This window comes from Myodes glareolus, chromosome 8 (genome assembly GCF_982192425.1).
Source record: "Myodes glareolus chromosome 8, mMyoGla1.1, whole genome shotgun sequence".
In the NCBI taxonomy this organism is placed as follows: domain Eukaryota; kingdom Metazoa; phylum Chordata; class Mammalia; order Rodentia; family Cricetidae; genus Myodes; species Myodes glareolus.
Window position 1 is genome coordinate 74,139,818 of NC_142033.1, and position 20,645 is coordinate 74,160,462.

Consider the following 20,645-nt stretch of genomic DNA (forward strand, 5'->3'; position numbering starts at 1 on the left):
CCTGAACTACATATCAAGAGCCAGTCTCTCAAAACAAAATAAAGACCCGCAGAGAGAGTTCAGAGGTTAGGGGTGTGCACTACTCTGGCGGGTAAACCAGGTCCAGCTGCCAGCACCGTAGCCCACGGGATCCAACTTCCTCTGGTCTTTGCAGGCACTTAGACACAGGTAGTACATATAAACGCATGCAGGCACATACACACACACACACACACGCATAAAGTTTTAAAACAGTTCCTTATTTAAAAACAAACACACATGACTGGGCAGTAGTTATGCACGCCTTTAATCCCAGCACTCAGGAAGCAGAAGCAGGTGGATCTCTGTGAGTTCGAGGCCAGCCTGGTCTACAGAAGGAGTTTCAGGACAGCCAAGATTATACAAGCCACCCTGTCTCAAAAAACCAAGCACACCTACAAAACCAAAGCATTATTCAGTAGGTTGAACAGTAAACTAGACAAACCTCTTGAAGGTGGAAAACAAAGAAAAAAAAGAAAAAAGAGAGAGCCCTTAGGAAGCAACCCTGCCACCGAGCCAGCACAGACCTGGAGAGCTTTGGCGGAGGGAGCAGCATGGAAAATAAAATGAAAATTAAAAAAAGAAAAAAGAAATCCAGCTCTGTGGAACATCCCCTGTACTCGGGAGTCCCAGCAGCTTAGCATGTCCAAGAGTCCTGTGTTCTAAGTACTTGCCGGTGTCTTCCTTGATTGCAGTGAGAGGAACAGCATGGCTTGAAGCTTAGAGCTTCAGGAGACACTCCTGAGTCTGACCCTATACAGGGTCCCTAGCTGTGTGACCTTGGGCCTCCTTGTACCCCAGTTTTCTCACCTGACCCAACACTGCAAGGTTAAGCAAGAGAATGAACTCCAGGAAGACAAAGGAGAGACTCTGGCTCAGGAAAAGTGTTTATTCCCAACAGAAGTAACCATGGCCTTGCTACCAGCATGGCCAGCCCATAAATTCCCTTCCACACTTGGTCAGGGTGCAAACATAGTGCTAACATTCTCACAAACAATGCCTGACACTGCTCACGTTCTTAAGTTTGTTCTTCAGATTTAGTTTGCATTCATTTATGAACAGGGCCACATGTAGCTGGGGCTAACCTTGAACTCTGTCTCTACCTCTACCTCCCAAGAAATAAGTGTGTGCCACCACATCTAACTCTGCTTGAGTCTGATTTGTTTTTCTGCACAGATTACTGAATCTGAGCTCCTGGTGAGCAGTGACATGCACGTTTGTGCCAACCATTTTCTCCTCCAGGATGCAGCTGGGGCAACTTGGCAAGGACAGCAGCCATGACCAAGTTACTATGGGCAGAGTCCTTGCCAGCTTCTCCCCACAGGCTCTTCCAGGGCACAGAAGCTCCTGCAGCCATTCACAGGCTAGGATTAAAGACACTTGAGTCGTGTGTCCTTTCAGAGGCACAAGGTTTTAAGAGTTTCTCCAGAAACATCTATGATGGGAACATTCTCTGTAGGGCACAGAAAAGGCACTTAGAAAATACCCGACTAGGAGAGCAGTGGGACAGGGTGGGTACAGGAACTGAATGGTTCGCCCACCCAAATCCCCTTGGGGACTTCCTTTGTGTATGTAGTATTGGGGACAAACCGATACTCATGCATGTTAACTTACTTATGTTAACTTGCTCTACCACTGAGCAACAGCCTCAGTCTCCATCTCTAGGGACTTATTCATCTGGTCCAGTGCTCTCACTTAGGCTGAGAGGAAGGGTGACAGGAATGCTCCGTGCTGGTTTCAAAGTGCTGTGAAAGGCAGTCCTGGTGAACTAAAGCTGCAAGCAACACACTGCTTCTTGGGGGACTGTTTGGTCTGGCCTGACATGCTGGAAACAGAAAGATAGTGGTGTTCTATTCTTTCAGTCAGACTGTTCTCAGGAAACCTGGGCAGTCGAGGTGGCTGTGGGGAATAACAGCAGGCAAAGCTCCAAACACCTATTTGCCTTGCAGGAGACAGCAGCTTGGTCTGAGCTCAGTCAGGGAGTAATGACCCTGCCACTGAGCTGGGCCAATGGTAAGTGCTTCCAGGAGGAAACTCTTTTCCTGCTGTCTGTCAGGATGGCTAAGCCTGCCAGATCTCAGCTTCTTCAGCAGCCCTTGGGGAGGCCACCACCCCATCCCCACTCTGCATCTCAAATGCTCCCAGAGGCCAGCAAGGCACAGGGATTGCCATTGATTTTCACTTGTGCAGGCTGGCCAAACAAAACAATTCATCAAGTGTCTGTCTGCCTGTTCGTCCTAACTGCAATCAAATCAATGTCCCTGGCATCCCAAGGTCTGCAGCTTAGACTCCAGGCCCCGCTGGATCAGGATCAGCCCAGCAAAGACTTCACTATAGCTCCCCTGCACATCAGTTAAAACCCAAGGGGCCTGTTAACTGATGCCCACTGCTGAGTGGGCTACACCTGAACAGGGTTCTGGAAACTAGCCAAGTCTCACTCGCTCCAACAGGGCTTGGCAGCATACCTTCGCTCCGTTTTAGTAGCTTCCAATCTCTAGATTTGGGAGGCTAGATTAGGGGCTAACGGTCTATTTATAACTACGAGGCCCTGTAACTGGCCAAGTGTCCTTGTTCCAGCTGTGACACAGGGGTTCCTATCATCTACACTGATCCACAACCTGACAGCCAGGGATCAGACTGTTTCCAAGACCTGCTCTGTCACCTCTTGTCTGTGGCCTAGGAACACACTCTCAGCTCTCCAAGTCCCACTTTCTGATCTGTACTGTGAACTGGAAACAGTGCCTACCCCCTGGGGAGGAGGTGCATGAGGTAGCAACAGAATGGACCATAAGCCTCATACAGGCGCAATAATCTTTCCACAGGCACAGAGAAAGGGCCGATGTGCTCGGGGTCACACAGCAAGGAAGAGCAATATTAGGAGGGGTGCTGAGGGCAAGCAAAGAAAGTCAACAGACAGTGAATGGGTACCACTGTGCCTTCTTGTCTTTCAGGTGGTGGTGTCTTACTGAGGTATGACAGAGGGAAAAGGCCGGAGCATGTCACCGAACATTGTTAGAAGGTCAGAAACTTTATTCACGGGCCCTTTGCTGTTTCTGAATATACAGTTCTGCTGCATCCAGGACTTTGTGAGGTGGTGTCTTGCTGCACAAGATAAAGGACACCTTGGTTTTGCATCCCCATCTTTTCCCGCTAGCACAGCTGGGAGAGAGCCTACTTGATGGCACTGGGTTCCTGCACCAAGGAATAAGGCACTTTGTGTTCAACAAGAAGGTGCTCATGGCTGGCTGGCAGGTGAGGTATGGTGGTGGCCTTGAGGGCCTCCCTCACCCAGGCATCTTTGTGGCCTCAGGATGGGATCATGCCTTTGCTTCTCTTCCGGTCAGCCATGGTTCTACGGTTGTGGTTGGCTCTGGTTGCCTTTTTGGCTTCTTTCTTCCTGCGTTCCTGGGTGGTTTCTCGGCTTTGCCCATGGCCCCGGGGGCTGCCTGTCACTGCTGCAGAATTTTCAGGCCGGTACCTGCAAGAGTAATACCCACCCCATGATGAGGGACATCAGCTGGACAAGGTTCTGATGGGAAGGTTCCACAGTCCACCCTAGCGGCTACCACTGAGGTCACACACAGGCCCAGGTCCAGATAGGAAAGGAAATGGAGCCCCAGCCTTGGGCCTAATTTTCTCCTAGCCCCTGAAGATGGGCCCATCACCCATCTGTGAGTATGAACACAGATGGATGAGTTAGTGGGCTGGATGGTGGCTCCCTTCCCTCTGCCATACATGGGCCCCTACAAATGGGACAACACCCTATGTTTACACACCAGGTCTTAACTTGGCCCCGTGGCCCAGAGCCTCTGGTCTACTCAGAGTGCTCCCTCAGGGCTGGGAGAAAAAGCTTGGAATAGCTGTGCTCTCGTCAACAACCTCTGCCTTTGTTGCCTTCAGCATGGAATCAAAAGTCTCTTGGTGAGGCCTCCTATACCCAGAATTGGGGTTTGGACTGAACTTCCACCCCTGGCCTATGCTTCTACTCTTGGCACAGTAGACTCTGACCAGTTTCTTAACTAAGAAAAAGGAACCTAGCCAGGCGGTGGTGGCGCACGCCTTTAATCCCAACACTCAGGAGGCAGAAGCAGGAGGATCTCTGAGTCTGAGGCCAGCCTGGTCTATAGTGTAAGCTCCAGGACAGCCAAGGCTACACAGAAAAACCTTGTCTGGAAAAACAAAACTCCCCCATACCCTTTCTACCATAAGGGCTTAGCTCAAGTGTCCCTGTGTCCCTACCATGACTTGAAGTCACTAAGGATGTGTCTTCTGCCTGAGCTCTTTCTATTCTGCAGATACCAGTGAGGCTTGCATACATTCTCATGCTGAGTGATAGACTCACACTGTCAAGTAATGATTATGAGCGCAGAACACAAAGCTAGGCCTTTTGGGTGCATCTGTATTATTTACTTGTTTCTGAGACAGGCTTTCTCAATGTACCTCAGAGGTACTCTTGTTGTGGAATATTAGTTGAATATGTGTTACATTCGTTTATGCTGTTTGTTTAATGATGCAAAGATGTGTTACATTCTTTTATGTTACATTTGTTTAACTGTGAGAAGCCATGTTACTTGCCTGCCTTTTAAAACACCTGATTGGACTAATAAGGAACAGCCAATAGCTGGGCAGGAGAGAAAAATAGGCAGGGCTGCCATGTAGAGAGAATAAATAGAAACAGAATGGAGGGAAAAGAAAAGGAGGAGAGGAGGATGTGGGGGAGCCACATAGTCAGACATGGAATAAGAAGGAAAGATATACAGAAATAGAAAAAGGTAAAAGAACAAGCCGGGCAGTGGTGGGGCACGCCTTTAATCCCAGCACTCGGGAGGCAGAGGCAGGCGGATCTTTGAGTCCAGCCTGGTCTACAAGAGCTAATTCCAGGACAGGCTCTAAAGCTACAGAGAAACCCCGTCTGGGGGGGGGGGTGAGGTAAAAGTACAGAAAACGTAGATGGGATAATTTAAGTTAAGAAAAGATGCCTAGGGCTGGAGAGATGGCTTAGAGGTTAAGAGCACTGACTTCTTCCAGAGGCCCTGAGATCAAGTCCCAGCAACCACAGGGTGACTCACAACCATCTAGAATGAGATCTGGTGCCCTCTTCAGGGGTGTAGGCATACATGCACGCAGAATACCATATACATAATAGATTTTTAAAAAAGAAAAGAAAAGAAAAGTTGGCTAGAAACAAGCCAAACTAAGACTGGCATTCATAAGGAAGAATAAGTCTCCATGTGATTATTTGGGAGCTGGGTGGAGGGCCCCCAAAAAGTAAAGAGTTAAAACAACAGAAACCAACCGTACCCTCTTGCCTTTGCCACCTGAGCACTGGGCTCACCGGCTCACACTGTGATGCGTGGCTTTCAAGTGTAACAGTGTTTGCTATGCTACTCACACTGGTTTTGAAATCCTGCTTTCAAATGATTCTCCTGCTTCAGCCTCCCAAGTAGCTATGACTTTAGGCACATACTTTGATTGGCTCTGATCTTTCGGGGAGACTTAATGCTGTATGACCTTTACTAAGTTATTTAATGTCTCTGGGTCAAACTGGACAATGATAACTGATATTAATAGTTACTTCCTAGAGCTTGACAGGAGCTAAATAACTACCCAAAAAGTCCCCAGGGGCCGGGCAGTGGTGGCACATACCTTTATTTCCAGAACTTGGGAGGCAGAGGAAGGCAGATCAAAGAGCTCAAGGCCAGCCTAGTCTACAGAGTGTGCTGCAGGACAGCCAGGACTATGACGAGAAACCCTATCTTAAAAAGCACCCAGGGTTTCCTACATGGCCAGTTGGATTCTGATGGGTCTCCCCCAGGTGGAAGCTCACCCCTTCCTGGCAAGGAAGGCCAGGCGCCTGGCTTCAGCCTTTTCCCTCAGCACTGCAGGATCCTGGATGAAATGGTCCAGCTGTGGAAGGAAGAGAAGAGAAAATCTGCAATCACGTGCTCTGCAATCATTTCCCTAGCCTGTGTGGATCCTGCTGGGAGGAATCCTGAGGCATCCACAACAGGCAGGGCAGGCAATCTTAGTACTGAGCAAGCTGGTTGCCAGCTGAAGCCTCCTTCAGGGAGGGAGGGAGCTAAAGGATGCTGGGGAGAAAGGACCACAGCAGGCACATCAGTGAATGCGTGTGTGGGTATGGCTGAGATGGCCAACAGGAAAGGACATAAAAGACCATGAAAGTTGACTATAAGGCCCCTGGAAGCAGGCTTGCCCTGAGACTTGGAGGTCAGGTCTCATTCTGGGGCCACAGCAGAGGGCTCTGTGAGAGCTCCTCTTGAGGACCACTTTCTATGCTCAGAGTGCGTGGTGGACCTGTGCAGGGGAAAGCTAGGACCTCAGCAAACAGGCAGACTTTGACCTATGGCATCATCATCATAATAATAATACCCAAAGGTATTATTATAGAACTAGTGACATGTGAAGATGGTTCTCTTTATATGCAAATCTGACTTACCCCAGGATGGGCAAAGAGGTAGGAGCCTGTGGCTGAGAGCCCTGCGGCAGGCCACATGCTTCCTATCATAGCAATCACATCTCCACACAGCTCTAGGAACATCTGACTCTGTCACCCTTTGGGGGCTGCTTGGGCTGCCTGGCTACTCCCTTCAAATGGAGCAAAATCACTTTTCATCTGTTTTCTATCTTGAATTTCAAGTTAATATTTCAGCTGAAGAGAAAGTTTAGTTGCTAAAAAGTGAGTTTTCAGACAAGAGGTCTAGCTTACCTCCAGAGCCTCAGGGCGTCTATGATTTTTAAAAAAGCCAGTCTGGGCACAACAGCCTACAGCTACATTTCCTTCTTCCAGACCATAACACCTGATGACTCAGCTGTTGACAGACCCCCCCACCCATTCTGTCCCCTGAGAGCCCTCTGGGCAGTGGAGCAGAGATCAAAGCCCGAAGCTCTCCAAATAGTCTGTGCCTGAAAGGACCCTGCCCAAGCCAGCAGGCTCGGAAGTGGGGAGACTGGCACAGAGCTCTAATTTGCCCTTCAGAGCTGCATTTCTTTCATCTGCCACCTGCCCAGGACGGACCTTGGGGGCCTCCTCTTCAACCTCCTCCACTTCATCATAGTCTTCCTCCGGTCCTTCTCCAGGCATTTTCGTTCTCAGCACCTGAGGGATGGTGAAGGGCCTGAGGGTTGGGAAAGAAAGTGAGATCAAAGAATTGGAGAGTGGCCTCCTGCCTGGGGAAGAAGGCTGGGGAGAAGGCTGGGAGGGGCACTGCTCGGGAGGCAAGGGAACCTTCCCACAGGGGTTTTCAAGCAGGCTTTGCTTTTGTCCCCAGATTCTTTAAAGGGTGGTAATTGCTGAGCTGAGGCCCTAGGGATCTCCAGTCTTTTTGTTCACCAGGAAGCCCTGCTTTGATCTGCACAGGTAAATCCCTACAAAATTCTGCTGAGGAAATGTTCCACACTTAGGAAAAAACAGGACTTGCTAAAACAGGGGGTGGGGATGGGGGTGAGGGTGAGGGTGGGAGTGGGGTGGGGTGAAGGAGCAGAGGGTGGGAGTGGGGCCGGGATATCTGTCTGGCGGGCCAGGTGCGGGTCACCTGACACTAGCCTGCTAGCCTTGCTACTCACCTGCGGCTGATGAGCTCATCATCAGAGTCTGCATCGTTGGCGCCCACCTGGTTGCCATCATATGTGTCATCATACTCGTCCTCGTAGTCATCAACCTGGTATTCTCCTGGCTGCACTGGGACCTGCAACAGCCGACTCATGGGTCAGAGAAGCTAGGGGACTGCTCGATTTCCCACACTCAGCATAGGCCCAGGCTGGGCAGCCTACCTCCTCCATTACCACGCTGTACTGCTGGTAGCGAAGCCTCTGAGCCACCACAGCCCGCTTGTCGTTCACCAGGCTCCTCACGTTCTCCTCCTTCCTGGAGCCAGGGACAGCAGGGAGAGAGGGAGGACACCATCAGGTCTGGAAGAGTGTGGAGGGCAAAAGGTCCAGAGAGATGCTGGGTTCACTTCTGTAGACCTCAGACCCTCTTTGTCCTAAGCCCAGGAAAGCCCTAAGCACTCTTGGGTGAGGCAAGAGGGGGTCTGGCTTCTTCCTCTCACCCTCTCACTACAGCAGCTCCCATCCCTGTTTTGCAGGGCCAGCTTCCATGCAAGGTACCGTGGGAGGAGGAAAGTCTGCTAGTTCCGACTGCCATCAGTTATGTCGAAAACCAGGACAGATGGGCGCAGTGGAGGGGGAAGGGACACACCTGGCTCACACTGAACTGTACATCACAGTGTCAGCAGGGCCTCAAGTCTATTGACCATGGCTTTGCAAACTTGTAGAGAACCCCGGCTTGTCAACCACATACATAGGCTCATGGAATGTGGTTTCTTTGGCTCTGCATGGGCAAATCAAGTAGAGATAGCAGGCAAGAAATCTAGCTTAGTGACGAGATTCCATCTCTGGAATGTATCAAGAGGAAGGGGTCTGAGAAAAACAAAAAGTGAGACACAGAGCCACGTAGATTCTGTGCAGATCTTCTAACGCTGGCTCTGGGTGGGTGGCAGGTGTCTGGGTCTGTAGGGTCGTCTGGGAGCCAGACAGGTTGGGACTGCAGTTTCAGTACGGCTGGCAAGGCTTTGCTGCACTGTGACAATCTTCCTACCTGTCAGAGCCATTCTAAGCCTAAGCAGGGAGGAGACTGAGAAACGTGTCAGATATGCATCTGTACTCACAGTAGAGTGAGGGTGAACGCCACAAAGTATGCCGAATGCAGTGGGCTGCCATTGACAGAAGTGAGGGCGGCACCAGCATAGGTCTGGAGGAAGGGGTGAGGAAACTCATGACAGGAGAGTGGTTGATAGCACCAGGACCCCACAGTGGGACATAAAGGATGTTGTATTTGGTTTAGATCTGAGTGAACTCTTAGGTAAACAGAAATCTTATCTGGTTGTGGTGACTCATGCCTATAGTCCTAGTATTTGAGAGACTGGGGTAGGAGAACTGCCAAGAGTTAAAGGCCAGGTTGGACTACAGAGACCCTTATCTCAAACAAAACAAGCAAGCAAACAAACAAATAAACAAAACCCCACAAAGCTGTGCATGATGGCAAAATGTATGATTCCAGCACTAGCGAGGAGGAGCAGGAAGATCAGGAGTTCAAGGTCAGTCTCAGCTACAAAGAGAGCTGGAGGCCGGTTTAGGCTACACTAGCCCTTGTTTTAAATAAAACTGAAAAACAACAACAACAACAAAAACCCAAAAGACCAATCCAGGAATCTTTCCCAGCCACCAGGATTGGGGCTGTGGAGCCGTGATGATGGCCTTGGCACTGCATGAGACTCTTTCTTTGTCAGGTTGGTAAGGAGATAGAAAAGAGAAAGGGCTTTAAGCCTTTCCCATTGCTGGTACCACCAGTAAGAACACATTCCTGCACTCAGCCACACTTTTTGAGATGCCAGGTACTATCTATGCTGGGCCAGGGGCCCAAGAAGAAAAGGTGTTATCCTTGTCTGGCAGCTCTCTGAAGCTCCTGGTTTCTGTCATCCCAGGTTCTGGGTGAAGGTGGATAGTATCTAGTTATGTGGCTTTTTGCAGGGCCAGATGGAGAAGACACTTTTTATGGATCCCACCTAGGCCTTGGGAGACACCAGGCAGCAGAGCCAGGGGCCTGGGCTGCCTGTCTAGGGTACTGCGCTTTGCTTCCTTGTCTAGATTTGGAGCCAAGAAGAAAGAAGATCCCACACAAGCACCTGGGAAAGATCCATTCATAAGCCAGGACTTCACCCTCCTCTAGAAACAGGCAACAAGAACTTCACAGACTGTCTTTGGAATCCTGGCCTCCTATAAAGTGGCAGCAAGGCCAGGAACATGCCTGCTCTCCTGAAGCTGGTCACCTTTTCTCTTGTCATCTACTCAACTCTGTTCTATAAAAACCTGATTTTAACAGGTCCTTAGTGGCCTGTAGAGACAACAAACATTCCAGGTGAGGGAGTTCTGGGGCACCTAAAGGCAGAGAAACAACTCCCAGAGCCATACAGCTTCTAAAGGAAGGGTTCAGGTCCTGACTTGGGTTTACTCTACACTTTCTAAGCTGTGTGGTCACAGCAAGTCTCTAGCATCGCTAAATCAGTCATGCGTGGTGGGGGTTGCTTGCCTCTAAACCTAGCACTAACAGGACTGGAGAGATGGTTTAGGGGTTAAGAGTACTGGCTGCACTTATCAAGAACCCAGGCCCAATTTCTGCCACTCACATATGTACTCACAACCATCTGTAACTTAAAAAACAGGAGTGGTGGGGAAATAAACCCAGCTTTAAGGTGGCAGAGACAAGAGGATTTCTGTGAGTTTCAGGCCAGCCTGGTTTACACAGTGAGTTAGTTCCAGGCCAGCCTCTGAGTCCCTATCTCAAAATCAAAGCAAACAAAAACCTCCTTAATTTCCTGCTTGCAGTATTCACTTCTCAGGGGTGAGCCGAGAATGAAATGCGATGATGTGTAAAGCTGAGCGCAGGGGTGCACTGCACGGCTCTACCCCAAATGCGGAGGACATAGGAACAGGGTGACAATGAGTTCAGGGTCATCTTTGGCTGCTTAGTGAGTCTGAGGCTAGCTGGAGTTACACCAGACTCCGTCTCAAACAGAAGACAACAACAAAACAAAACAAACAACAACAACAAAACTAAAGGAAAAGAAGATATAAAAGATACAGACATGGATCAGCGTTTGCTGAGCTCAACAAAATGAATTCAGTTTCTTCTGTCAGTCTAATATGCTAATGTACGTTGTGATTCTCCAAGAGGCAGACAAAACATACAGACATATCTGGCCACAGAACCTTTGTTGAGGGGGACTCTTGTTATCTTCCAGGGTTCTATAGAGCAGTCCAAAGGAGTTAGAAGATCACATGTTGTGTACACAGGTGCTTGGTGTTCAACCAAAGCTACCCTCTAGTCTACTCTAGTAGCCTGCCTGCCTCCCTCCCTCCCTCCCTCCTTCCTTTCTTCCCTTCCTCCTTTCCTCCCTTTCTTCATTGCTTATTTTGAAACAGGATCTCCTGATATAGCCCAGACTGGCCTGCTGGGACTGTGTGAGCCAGGCCCAGCTCTGACTCAGGTTCAGATTGCTCCACTTCTGTGCTCCACATTAGAGTCCCAAAGTCTGGCCCAGTTCTGTTCACGACACATGAGAAAAATACGGTAGCTTCTGGGCCTGCTTTGTTCTTCTTTAAAAAAGAGATGGGGCTGGGTAGTGACACAATGGTAGTGTGCAAGACCCTGGGTTCGGGCCCTAGCATCACCAAAAAACAAAACAAGCAAAAATTAAACAAAACATAAAAGAAAGGCAAGAATACCTTGTCTGGACACCCTTGGGCATTACAGTTTCTAGTAGCCAAAAATCAAATAGCTGAAGCCCTTCACAGTCCTGAGGGACCCCTAAGCCAGGGTACCAGAAGACATCTTGTGCTTGTTACCAAATAAAAACCAGCCACAGGGTAACCAAGCCCCACCTCTGCCCTCTGTAACTCTTTGTGTGTAAGAGATCAGACTCTACTTGCTAACAAAGCTGCCAAGCATGTTCATCAGATTCAATGCATATGTACACAGGTGTGATTTACTTTGTGCTACTTAATTCTCCACCTGCTACCCGAAGGCAGGGCCCTCGCCCTTCCACCTTGCCCTGACTAGGCAGGTGCCCCTGCTGAACTCCTGGTGCACCTGATTATTTGATGATCTGTCTTTCCCACGGTCTCTGCCCTCTGTGGGCAAAGCTAAGGTACCCTGCTCACCTTGTTTTCCTGGTGCCTCGCACAGGATCTCACGCTAGTAAAGCACTTAATAAATATTTGCTGAGTGGATAAATACTGAACCATGAATGAAGGCTTTACCTCTTTACAATCCTTGCCCCTGGGCTGCCCAAAGTGGGATTGGTAAACACTGGTCATTCAGTCTCTGCTGGCAGGCAGAGTGCCACAGAATTAGGACACAGCCTTCAGGACACCTGGCTGCTTCAGTTCTTCTGATGACCCTGACAGCTGAAAGCAGCCCACTGGCAAATGCTCATAGGTGACCTCCAATTGGGTGGGGATGTGGAGTGACCAAGGTGAACCTACGGATGAACACCAAGGGGAAACCTGTGTCCAGAGATGCTAAGCTCTGTAGAGGGTCCTACCAGTCAGGCTCCCCACACCTTCTGCTGGCCTGGGGGACCCTGTTTGGCTCTTCCTAGAGCAGCCACCAACAGGAATAACCGCTCTGCCTGGGATCAAGGGAATCTCACAATTTGACTGATGAAGCAATGTGCCAGGATTTCTTGTGCAATCAGCCAGATGGCTTCAGAGTTGCCCTGTGCCTGCTGAGCCCTCAGTCAGCAAGCTTCTGGCAGCACACAGCCCCAGGTGGGGAACAGCCCTGGGCTCTAACTGATGAAGCAACTGTGTTACTGCATGGGGCTCTTATCAGAACACGGCCCCAAGACTAACAGTCTCCCTCCTTTCTAGACCCTCTTGTCCCCACTATTATGATGGGGACAGCACAGGCTGCACTTGAACAGAGCCCCTGGATTTTCGGGTTCTATGACTCAATGTGACTATAGAACTTTGGAGCAGATTAACTCCCCTACCCCCATTCTTTACCTGGCTGTCAATGTTTCTGCCATCACCACTGACTTCAGTTTCTTCCCAGAGGAAGCCATTCCAGAGCCCAATATTTAATTTTTATTTATTTGTTAGACAGGGTCTCACTTAGATTAGATTGGAATTCATTATTGAAAAAAAAAATCCTCTCAGGTTCCCAAGTGTGGGAATTAGAGGCTTGAGCTACCATGCCCAGCTTGGGTGACCTCTATAAAACATAAATGCTCTTGAGTTCATGGGACCTTTACTACACTCATACTGGTCTTGGAGCCACCACTGCTTTTGCTCACTCAGCTTGGGGAGTTTCCTCCCTGCTCTGCTGAGCCACCCCTAAACACCCTTCAGTTCTCTGTCACTGTCTTAGGGAGCCTTCCTGTCTAGGCTGACGGCTGTAGCAAGGGACCAGGAGGCTTCCCACTACCGTGCTTGTCTGATGAGCTGAGGAATACAAATTTCACATGGATGTAGGCAGTGTCTGCTTTACTTCCCACTACAGCTCTGGTACTAAATTATCAAGGCAATAAGCACCAGGCAAGTATTTATTGAATGAATGAATAGGCCATGGATGGATTACAATGCTAAAAAGGTAGAAAGAAGATAAACTAAAGATGAAAGAAAGCCTTAAAACAGAATTCTTTCATCTTTGGAAAAAACTTACTCACGCAACTTAATTTTGTTTTGTCACAGCCTGGAGAAAAAAAATCAGGTCAAAAACTGGCTTCTAGGAAGCACTGTCTAGCTCTACACCCACAGAGCCAACACACACACATCAAAAGACATACTAGAAGGGACAAGGGGACAGATGTGGCTCTCTGGCCTTCTACCACTTACAAGGAGGTATCTATCACTAGCAGTCACCCCACACACAAAGCTGGATTTACAGCACACTGTTAAAGAACCTGCTCTTGTAGGATGACAGTGTATAAGGCCAGGATTCAGAGGGACCCCTGAGGGGATGGAGAGATGGCTCAGCAGTTAAGAACACTGGTTGCTCTTAAGAGGACCCAGATTTGGTTCCTAGCACCCATATGGCAGCTCATAATTGTCTGTAATTCCAGTTCCACAGGGTGCCTCTATGGATGCCTTCCATGGCCATAAGGCATGCACATGGTGCACATACATATATAGAGACAAAGTATTCATACACATAAAATAAAAATAAATTAAAAAGTGGAGTGGTGGAACTCTCTGAGGGGAAAACCTATGGCTGCTTCTATCAAAAAGGGCCTTTGCTGGTGATGGCACATGCCTTTAATCCCAGCACTCAGGAGGCAGAAGCAGGCGGATCTAGGTGAGTTCGAGGCCAGCCTGGTCTACAAAGTGAGTTCCAGGACAGCTAGGACTGATTCATGGAGAAATCCTGTCTCGAGAAAAAACAAAAACAACAACAACAACAAAAACCAAAAAAAAAAAAAAAAAAGGGCTTTTCTTTCTCCCCACCCTCTAGAACTGGAGCGCAGACCCCATGTCCTGCCACACTCACCTCCTGCCCTTGTGCACCCGGCTCAGGTCCACTGAGTCCCTGCTGAACACATCAAACTCATCGTTCTGGAAGACGTTGTGACGAGATGTCAGCAGGGGTGTAGGGTCCGGCTTCACCTGTCTGGGGGCCACAGCACAGAAATCAACTGAAAGGGCCTTGCTAACTGACATGACTAAGCCACACTGTGTTCTCCCCATCATACTGTTCACTCCACTCCAAAATCCTAGCCTAGGACATAAGTCCTTTAACGGGGAGCTTTTAATTAAGCTTTACTTAACCTGGCTCCTGTCAAGGGCCCAAAGCCACACCTCACCCTCATTCCCTGTGTGTCATGCATACCAGTTTTCTATTTCTTCAAAGCTCTATCCCTCATTTAAATGTCCACAATGGCCCTATAAGCCAGGGAGTTATATGTCACTCAACTTCTTTTTTGGGCTGGGGATGGGGGATGGAGGGCAGCTACATTTGCTGTGGATGCTAGGAACGCACTGCACACAGCTAAGCCCATGCTCTACTGCTGAGCTCTACTCTCAGCTCCTAGTCCACCTCCTGTGTCTCAGCACTGCCATCTGTAACATGGAACACAAACAGGCTGAGGGATGTGTCCAAAGGTACAAGGCTAACTTCATTCATTCATCTGGCAAACATCATTTGTTCACGGAAGAAGCATTCACTTGTACGCTTGTTCTTGCTGTCCCCTGAAGCTTTCGGGATAGCAGTGCACCAAAACCATGAGCTTCAGTGCAGAGAAAGGGAGTGGCTTTGGCTATCATAACTTGGAACTGGGAATATGCTAACAATGAGGCAGATCTAGAGCTGGAGTGTGTGTGTGTGTGTGTGTGTGCGAGAGAGAGAGAGAGAGAGAGAGAGAGAGAGAGAGAGAGAACCCTTTATCACACTGCTAGTCTCCAGTAAGTCTTCCTATAAGGTCCTGCAGGGACAGCCAGCTGTGTGCTCAGAACCTTACAGGCCCCAAGCTTCCTTTCTTTAAAAAGGGCACTAGTTCAAACTGCAGGAAACACTGCTGTGAAAAGGGAGCAATGTATCCTCTAGTCTAGGGGAAGAGCGAGAGGCAGGGAAAGGGGACCCTGCCTTGAGGACCTCTTCCATCTACCTCACTCACCTTTTCAGGCTGCGGTCCAGCTGGCTGAGTTCCGGGGCCAGCCGATCCTCCAGGATGTTGTTGATCACCTGCTCTGAATCATAGCTGTAGTGCTCCAGGCAGGCCAGGATAAAGCCCTCCCCGAGGTCTGGCAGCAGGTCTTTCACTTGAGAGATGAGGGAGTCTAGCTGCACACCACACACGGTTGGGCCCAGGGCAGCTGCTGCACCCTTGCACTGCAATGGAAGCCAGAGCGATGGAGGAAAGACTAAGCAGCCCCCACGAAAGGGTAAGAGTCTCCAAACAACACTGCATTAGTCAGCAGGGGCCCTACCCTTGCCCCTCCTAGTTGTAGGGTTTTTGCCAAGTGACTTAAATTTGAGCCCCTATTTTTTTCCTTTGTGAAGAGAGGGGCTCTATGACTTCCTAGGTGAATTACCCCTGACCTATGTGATTTGGGGCACTGTGCATCCTCTCTCTGAACAGTTCCCTCCTTAAGAAATGGACACTACCATTGGTCTAGTGGGGTTATTTCAGATGGTTCAATGAAGAGATGCACATTACCTATAGAGCAGAGTACTGCTGTGCAGGAGATCTCCACAGACAGTCACATGTTAGTGATCTAGATCCTGCCCAATTCTACCAAGGTGACTGCCTTTGAAGGAAACAGCAACTACCCGTGAGACTATGAGGAGATGCCCCCTTACGTCACATTGTTTTCAGTAAGGAGACGTCATTTCACATACTGCCCAATGTGGCTTCACTTTTTTTTTTTAAAAAAAATTATTTATCTATTTATATTTCTGTATGAGTGCTCTGCAGGCCAGAAGAGGGCATCAGATCCTATTACAGATGGTTGTGAGCCACCAAGTGGGTGCTGAGAATTAAACTCTGGTCCTCTGGAAGAACAGCCCAGTGCTCTTAACTGCTGAGCCATCTCTCCAGCCCCCGTGGCTTCGTTTTATAATGCTTTCTAAGGAGATGGGCAAATAAAAACAATAAAGAGCTAGAGATCTAGCTTAGTGGAGGAATGCTTGTGTAGTACCAGCACTAGAACATCTTGATGATGATAAAGACCTCCATGGCTCAGAGAAGCCACCAAACAGGGAAGAATGAATCAGGGGGTTTAACAGGAAGAACAGTAGCATATGCTAATTAGGCACTGAGGATCAACCAGAATCAAGAGAGTTCCATATAGCAGCCCCAGGAACTTCAACAACATCATGGAAGCAGGCACCACACCTATCTCTATACACAGAGGAGCAACTACACTGAATACAAGAGATCTGCCATACACAGTTAGCAAACAGAGGTCAGGTTACCACTGAGCAGCCTGACCTGAGAGGAGGCCCTGGGTCCAGGACTTCCCAGCTTGTTCAGTGGAGCCCTGTGATCCCTGGGAGGTGGGTCTGGCACTACGCTCAGCTGCCAGCAAAGGAACTCCACCTTACCCAGCGTGAGGAGGGGCTGGAGAAGGAGTCCACAAGTAAAAGCTTCACCTCCTCATTTTATAGAGGGAAACAGGGCTGGGCATGGTAGTGCACGCCTGTAATCCCAGTAGTTGGAGGTAAAGACAGGAGGATTGCTGTGAGTTCAAGGCTAGCCTGGAGGACCATTGAGCATGTTACCTTGTTTCAAAATGAGAAAGAGAGAAAAGAGAGAAAGAAAGAGAGAAGAGAGAGAAGCACCAAGTTTAAGGGTTTAAGGGCTATGTTCTCTTCTGTCCCCAGGGTACTAACAGCAGCCCCAGTGCTGGAGGCTACCAATTCCAATGGACTCTTTTCCCTAAAACAGAAACAAGGAAGGGCACTTGGCCACTTGCCTATCTCTCAAGAAGTGGTCAGGAAGGCTAGGGAACCAGGGATCAGGGGTGGGAACTCTCAGATACACACCTCCTCATCCTCCTCTGAGTTTTCCAGCTGTGATGGCCTTTCACTGACTGGCTTCACTGCCGCTGTAACTTCATTATTAGAATCCTTGGCCTTCGACGGCTCTTTAGTGTCCTTGATTTTCTGTCTGTCCACCCCTTCCCATGCACTTTCCACAGCCTGTAGGATGTAGGCAGTCCGGGTCTCATCCCTATGAGGCAGTGTTAAGGGCTCTCTCGCTCAGCAACCACCTCCCCAGCTCTGGGTAGTATGACTTTGCAGTCCCTGCCCAGCATATGACCATGAGGCCTTTCCCAGGGCCTGCTGGCTTGCTCAATGGGTGCCATGTGGAACAGTGTGCTAGATAGAATACTGCTGCACAGGCCTTGAACCTTCACACCTACTGCTCAGCAGAGCAGCTCAGGGCAGACAGGGCTGGGGATTACCATCAGTGTCCCAGACTTTGGGATCATCCCACAGCTACTCTTTGCTCAGATATCAGGAGGGCCAACAGTACTTTCACTGGACTTCCTGTCCACCAAGCTGGGGGTCCCCAAGTCAGGACTGAACTCAGCAACAAAATGGCTCAAAGGGCAGCTCTTTCCTATTCCTTCTTTCTCTCTGCCACTCTGGGCACTGGGCTAGAAATTAGTGTTGCCCCCCACACCCTCAATCTACCAAATCCCATGCAGGGAGGCCTGCAACAGTGATCCCAGTCTCTGGTGGTCCCAGGCCAGCATTCTCTCCCAGAGCCAGGTAGAGCCTTTCCAGAGTAGTAACAGCCCATGTCATTCTGCTTCCCAACTCCCCACTCCCCAGCATCTGACACACATAGCCCAAACTTCTTTATGGGTATCACGCAAGGGCTCTGAATGTTGGTCAACCCCAGCTCACTTGCCACACCTGCACCAGACACTACTGCCCACTGCCTTACAAATAGCCACACATGACATCTGAGGGCTCCTCAAAGACCCAGTTCTCTTTGTTCTCCAAACCCCTGGGAACATGACTGTCCTCAACCTAAGCCTGGATCAGGGCATCTTCTATCCTAGCTGCCCCTTTACTCATCCTCATCTACAATGGGTTCAAGGTTTCTAGAGTACAATTTGAACACATAGACGAGAGAGCAGGCTCTCCCTTGCCCCAAGCATCAGAACGGTTGTCACTTCTAGAAAAAGAGGAACTAGGGCTTTTGTTAGACTCTGGGATTTGAGTGTTCTAGAGGTTACCTTTTGCCCCTCTGAGTCCCAGAGTGCCATGTCTGACCTAGTCAGGCCTTGGCCCAGTGAGCTGTAGTAGGATACAAGGCTGAGGAAGCCTGCTGTAGTAGGCTGATGTCTTCAGCTACAGGGAAGAATGAGTCATAGTCCCGGAGGAATCTGTGGGGAAGAGCACAGAAAGGCAGGTCAGGGTTGGAGGCATAGGAGCATGTACTCCAGAAGGTCACCTCATGTCTGCTACCAACCACAGGCTCCAGAACCTCTGCTCCATGTAAGTATGAATTAACAGCTCCACTGCTGTGCAAGCTTCATGGGACTGGAGAGAGACACGGGCGTGTCCCATAGCTGGTATCCCCTCAGCCCCACTCACCTCTTCTCCTGCAGCACGGAGCTGAAGATCTGGAGAAATTCTTCAATGAAGCCTTGAATGTTGTCATTGCTAGGACAGGACATGAGGGAAGATGAGCTCATGCAATGCACGATGATCTGAGGTCCCTTGGATGCTCACCCTACCCCTCTGCAGTCTCTGGCCAGTTGGAGAAAGTCATTTTTCTGGGTTTCCCATTATGTTTGGCAGAGAGGAAGGAAAGAGGGGAGGAGTGATGAGAAACACTTGCCATGTGTAGAGAGTTTCCTTGGAGCTTACCTGCTCTCTAGAATGGGAAGGAGGCAGATCTGGTTCAGGATGATGTGAAACACCTCCAGTAGTTTTTTCTTGGAGTGAGAGAGCCTCTGCCACATGTCCCCTAGCAGTCTTTGACAGTCAGAGAGAAGAGAAGTAGACTTAAAAGATGAAAGGAACCATGGGAACTTCCCCACAGCTGAGATAATCCTAAAGGCCACTCATGGGAGCAGCTGAGAAAAGGCTACAAATACTGGGTAGCAAGCTGGTTTCAGGCCACTTCTCAGCTAAACAGAGGGTAGGAGCAGCAAGGTCAGTTACCAAGAACTTGAAGCAACAGCTGAGCTTACATTCAGGGACCAGACATGATCTGCTAAGATTTGGGGGACACTGAATTAATGGATTTAGTGGCCAAGAAGGACTCTCAGACAATCCTCATAAGGTGGCCTGTAGCAAGACAGTGTACAATTAATATTTACATCTCTGCTTGTGCTAGATTACAGAATGCTAAGCTCCAAATGGTACATCTATATTAAATCCCCTTATCCCAAGATCAGGAATCACTGCAGAAGAAGGTGTGGAAAGATCATAAGAGCCAGAGGCTGTGGGTGACTACAAGAAAACAGTGTTTTCTGGACACAGCAGGACAGTTACACATATAACTCATAGCAATTATGACAAAATGAGCAAGACACATGCCAACTCAAATCAGACCAAATCCCAGTATGCAGGGGAAGGGGGAGCACAAAGTCCCACCCCTAACTGAGGCGCTATTGGCAACTGACAGCTATCAGGAGAGAGAGTCAGTTTTCTTTAAAGGTGTGAGAGACCCTAGGTAGGTTGAGCACACCACAGTAGAGGCCACATTTCCAAGAGCGTATGGGCAGCACAGATTTGACCTGATATGTTAAGAAAAATAAAGAAAGAAAAGAAAAAAAAGAGAAAATAAAGTTGGGAAAGTGGGGGGTGAATCAGGGATGAGTTGGTAGAGGGGGGAATATGGTCAAAATATATTGTAGGAAATTCTCAAAGAGCTAAATAAAAATTAAGAAAAAATAAAGCAAGTAAATAATAAATCTCTACTTGCCAAAGTATTTCTCTTTAGGTCCTCACAAAGCATATATATATTAAATCTTTGCCAGCTGGTAGTGATGGCGCCCACCTTTAATCCCAGCACTTGAAAGGCAGAGGCCAGGTGATCTTTGTGAGTTTGAGGACAGTCTGGTCTACAAAGTAAATTCCAGGACATCTAGACCCCGTCTTGAACCCTGCTCCCCACCCAACAAAACAAAAACAAAAACAATCTTTAAGGTTTTAGAGTGTAGCTCAGTGGAAGAACGTGTGCTCAGCATTCACAAGGTCAAGGGTTCAATTCTCAGTACACAAAATAAAAAATAAAATGAAAACCTTAGTGTTTAAAAAAAAAACCACAAAAATAACAAAGCAGGGCTAGAAGACCACCAAGTCCAGGACTAGGAGACCAAGCAACCAAGGTCTTTGTTTCCCTATCTGTCCTAGCAGTGAGGATGCCACAGCCTGTGTTCAGGCTTCCCCTTCCCACACAACATTCGTAGCTTTGTCCCTGCCTCACTTGCTGTCTTCAAGCCTCCTCTTCTTAATTGCAGACTCCATTTCAGGGATTGCCATCTCATAAAAGGAAGCTAGTCTGCAGAAGCAAACACAGGCAAAGGCCAGATTAATTCATAAATACCAGAGCAGAAAGGTTCATTTCTCTCTCCCATAAATC

The 20,645-nt window shown here is 48.9% G+C and overlaps 1 protein-coding gene and 1 long non-coding RNA gene across 5 annotated transcripts in view; one reads left to right on the forward strand and one right to left on the reverse strand.

The window, feature by feature from the left end:
* Positions 1-893: 893 nt before the first annotated feature.
* The window catches only part of Ascc2 (activating signal cointegrator 1 complex subunit 2), a 46,883-nt gene continuing 27,131 nt past the window's right edge, over positions 894-20,645 (reverse strand). For 3 of the 4 annotated variants that reach the window (XM_048449919.3, XM_048449918.3, XM_048449920.3), the window contains 12 exons: positions 20,490-20,564; positions 18,923-19,030; positions 18,647-18,715; positions 18,361-18,435; positions 17,081-17,267; positions 15,210-15,424; positions 14,087-14,206; positions 7,810-7,903; positions 7,603-7,724; positions 7,055-7,154; positions 5,846-5,925; positions 894-3,496 (listed from right to left, as the gene is read on the reverse strand). In XM_048449919.3, the coding sequence (XP_048305876.3) occupies positions 3,325-3,496; positions 5,846-5,925; positions 7,055-7,154; positions 7,603-7,724; positions 7,810-7,903; positions 14,087-14,206; positions 15,210-15,424; positions 17,081-17,267; positions 18,361-18,435; positions 18,647-18,715; positions 18,923-19,030; positions 20,490-20,564 (1,417 nt within the window). In that variant the 3' untranslated portion in view covers positions 894-3,324. Of the gene's footprint in view, positions 3,497-5,845; positions 5,926-7,054; positions 7,155-7,602; positions 7,725-7,809; positions 7,948-14,086; positions 14,207-15,209; positions 15,425-17,080; positions 17,268-18,360; positions 18,436-18,646; positions 18,716-18,922; positions 19,031-20,489; positions 20,565-20,645 lie in introns of those variants that run through there. The other variant, XR_015738593.1, reaches the window with a different exon arrangement.
* Positions 7,043-11,837, forward strand: LOC146893903 (uncharacterized). The gene is made up of 3 exons (XR_015002765.2): positions 7,043-7,173; positions 7,308-7,396; positions 9,685-11,837. It is a non-coding gene; the product is annotated as an uncharacterized LOC146893903 (long non-coding RNA).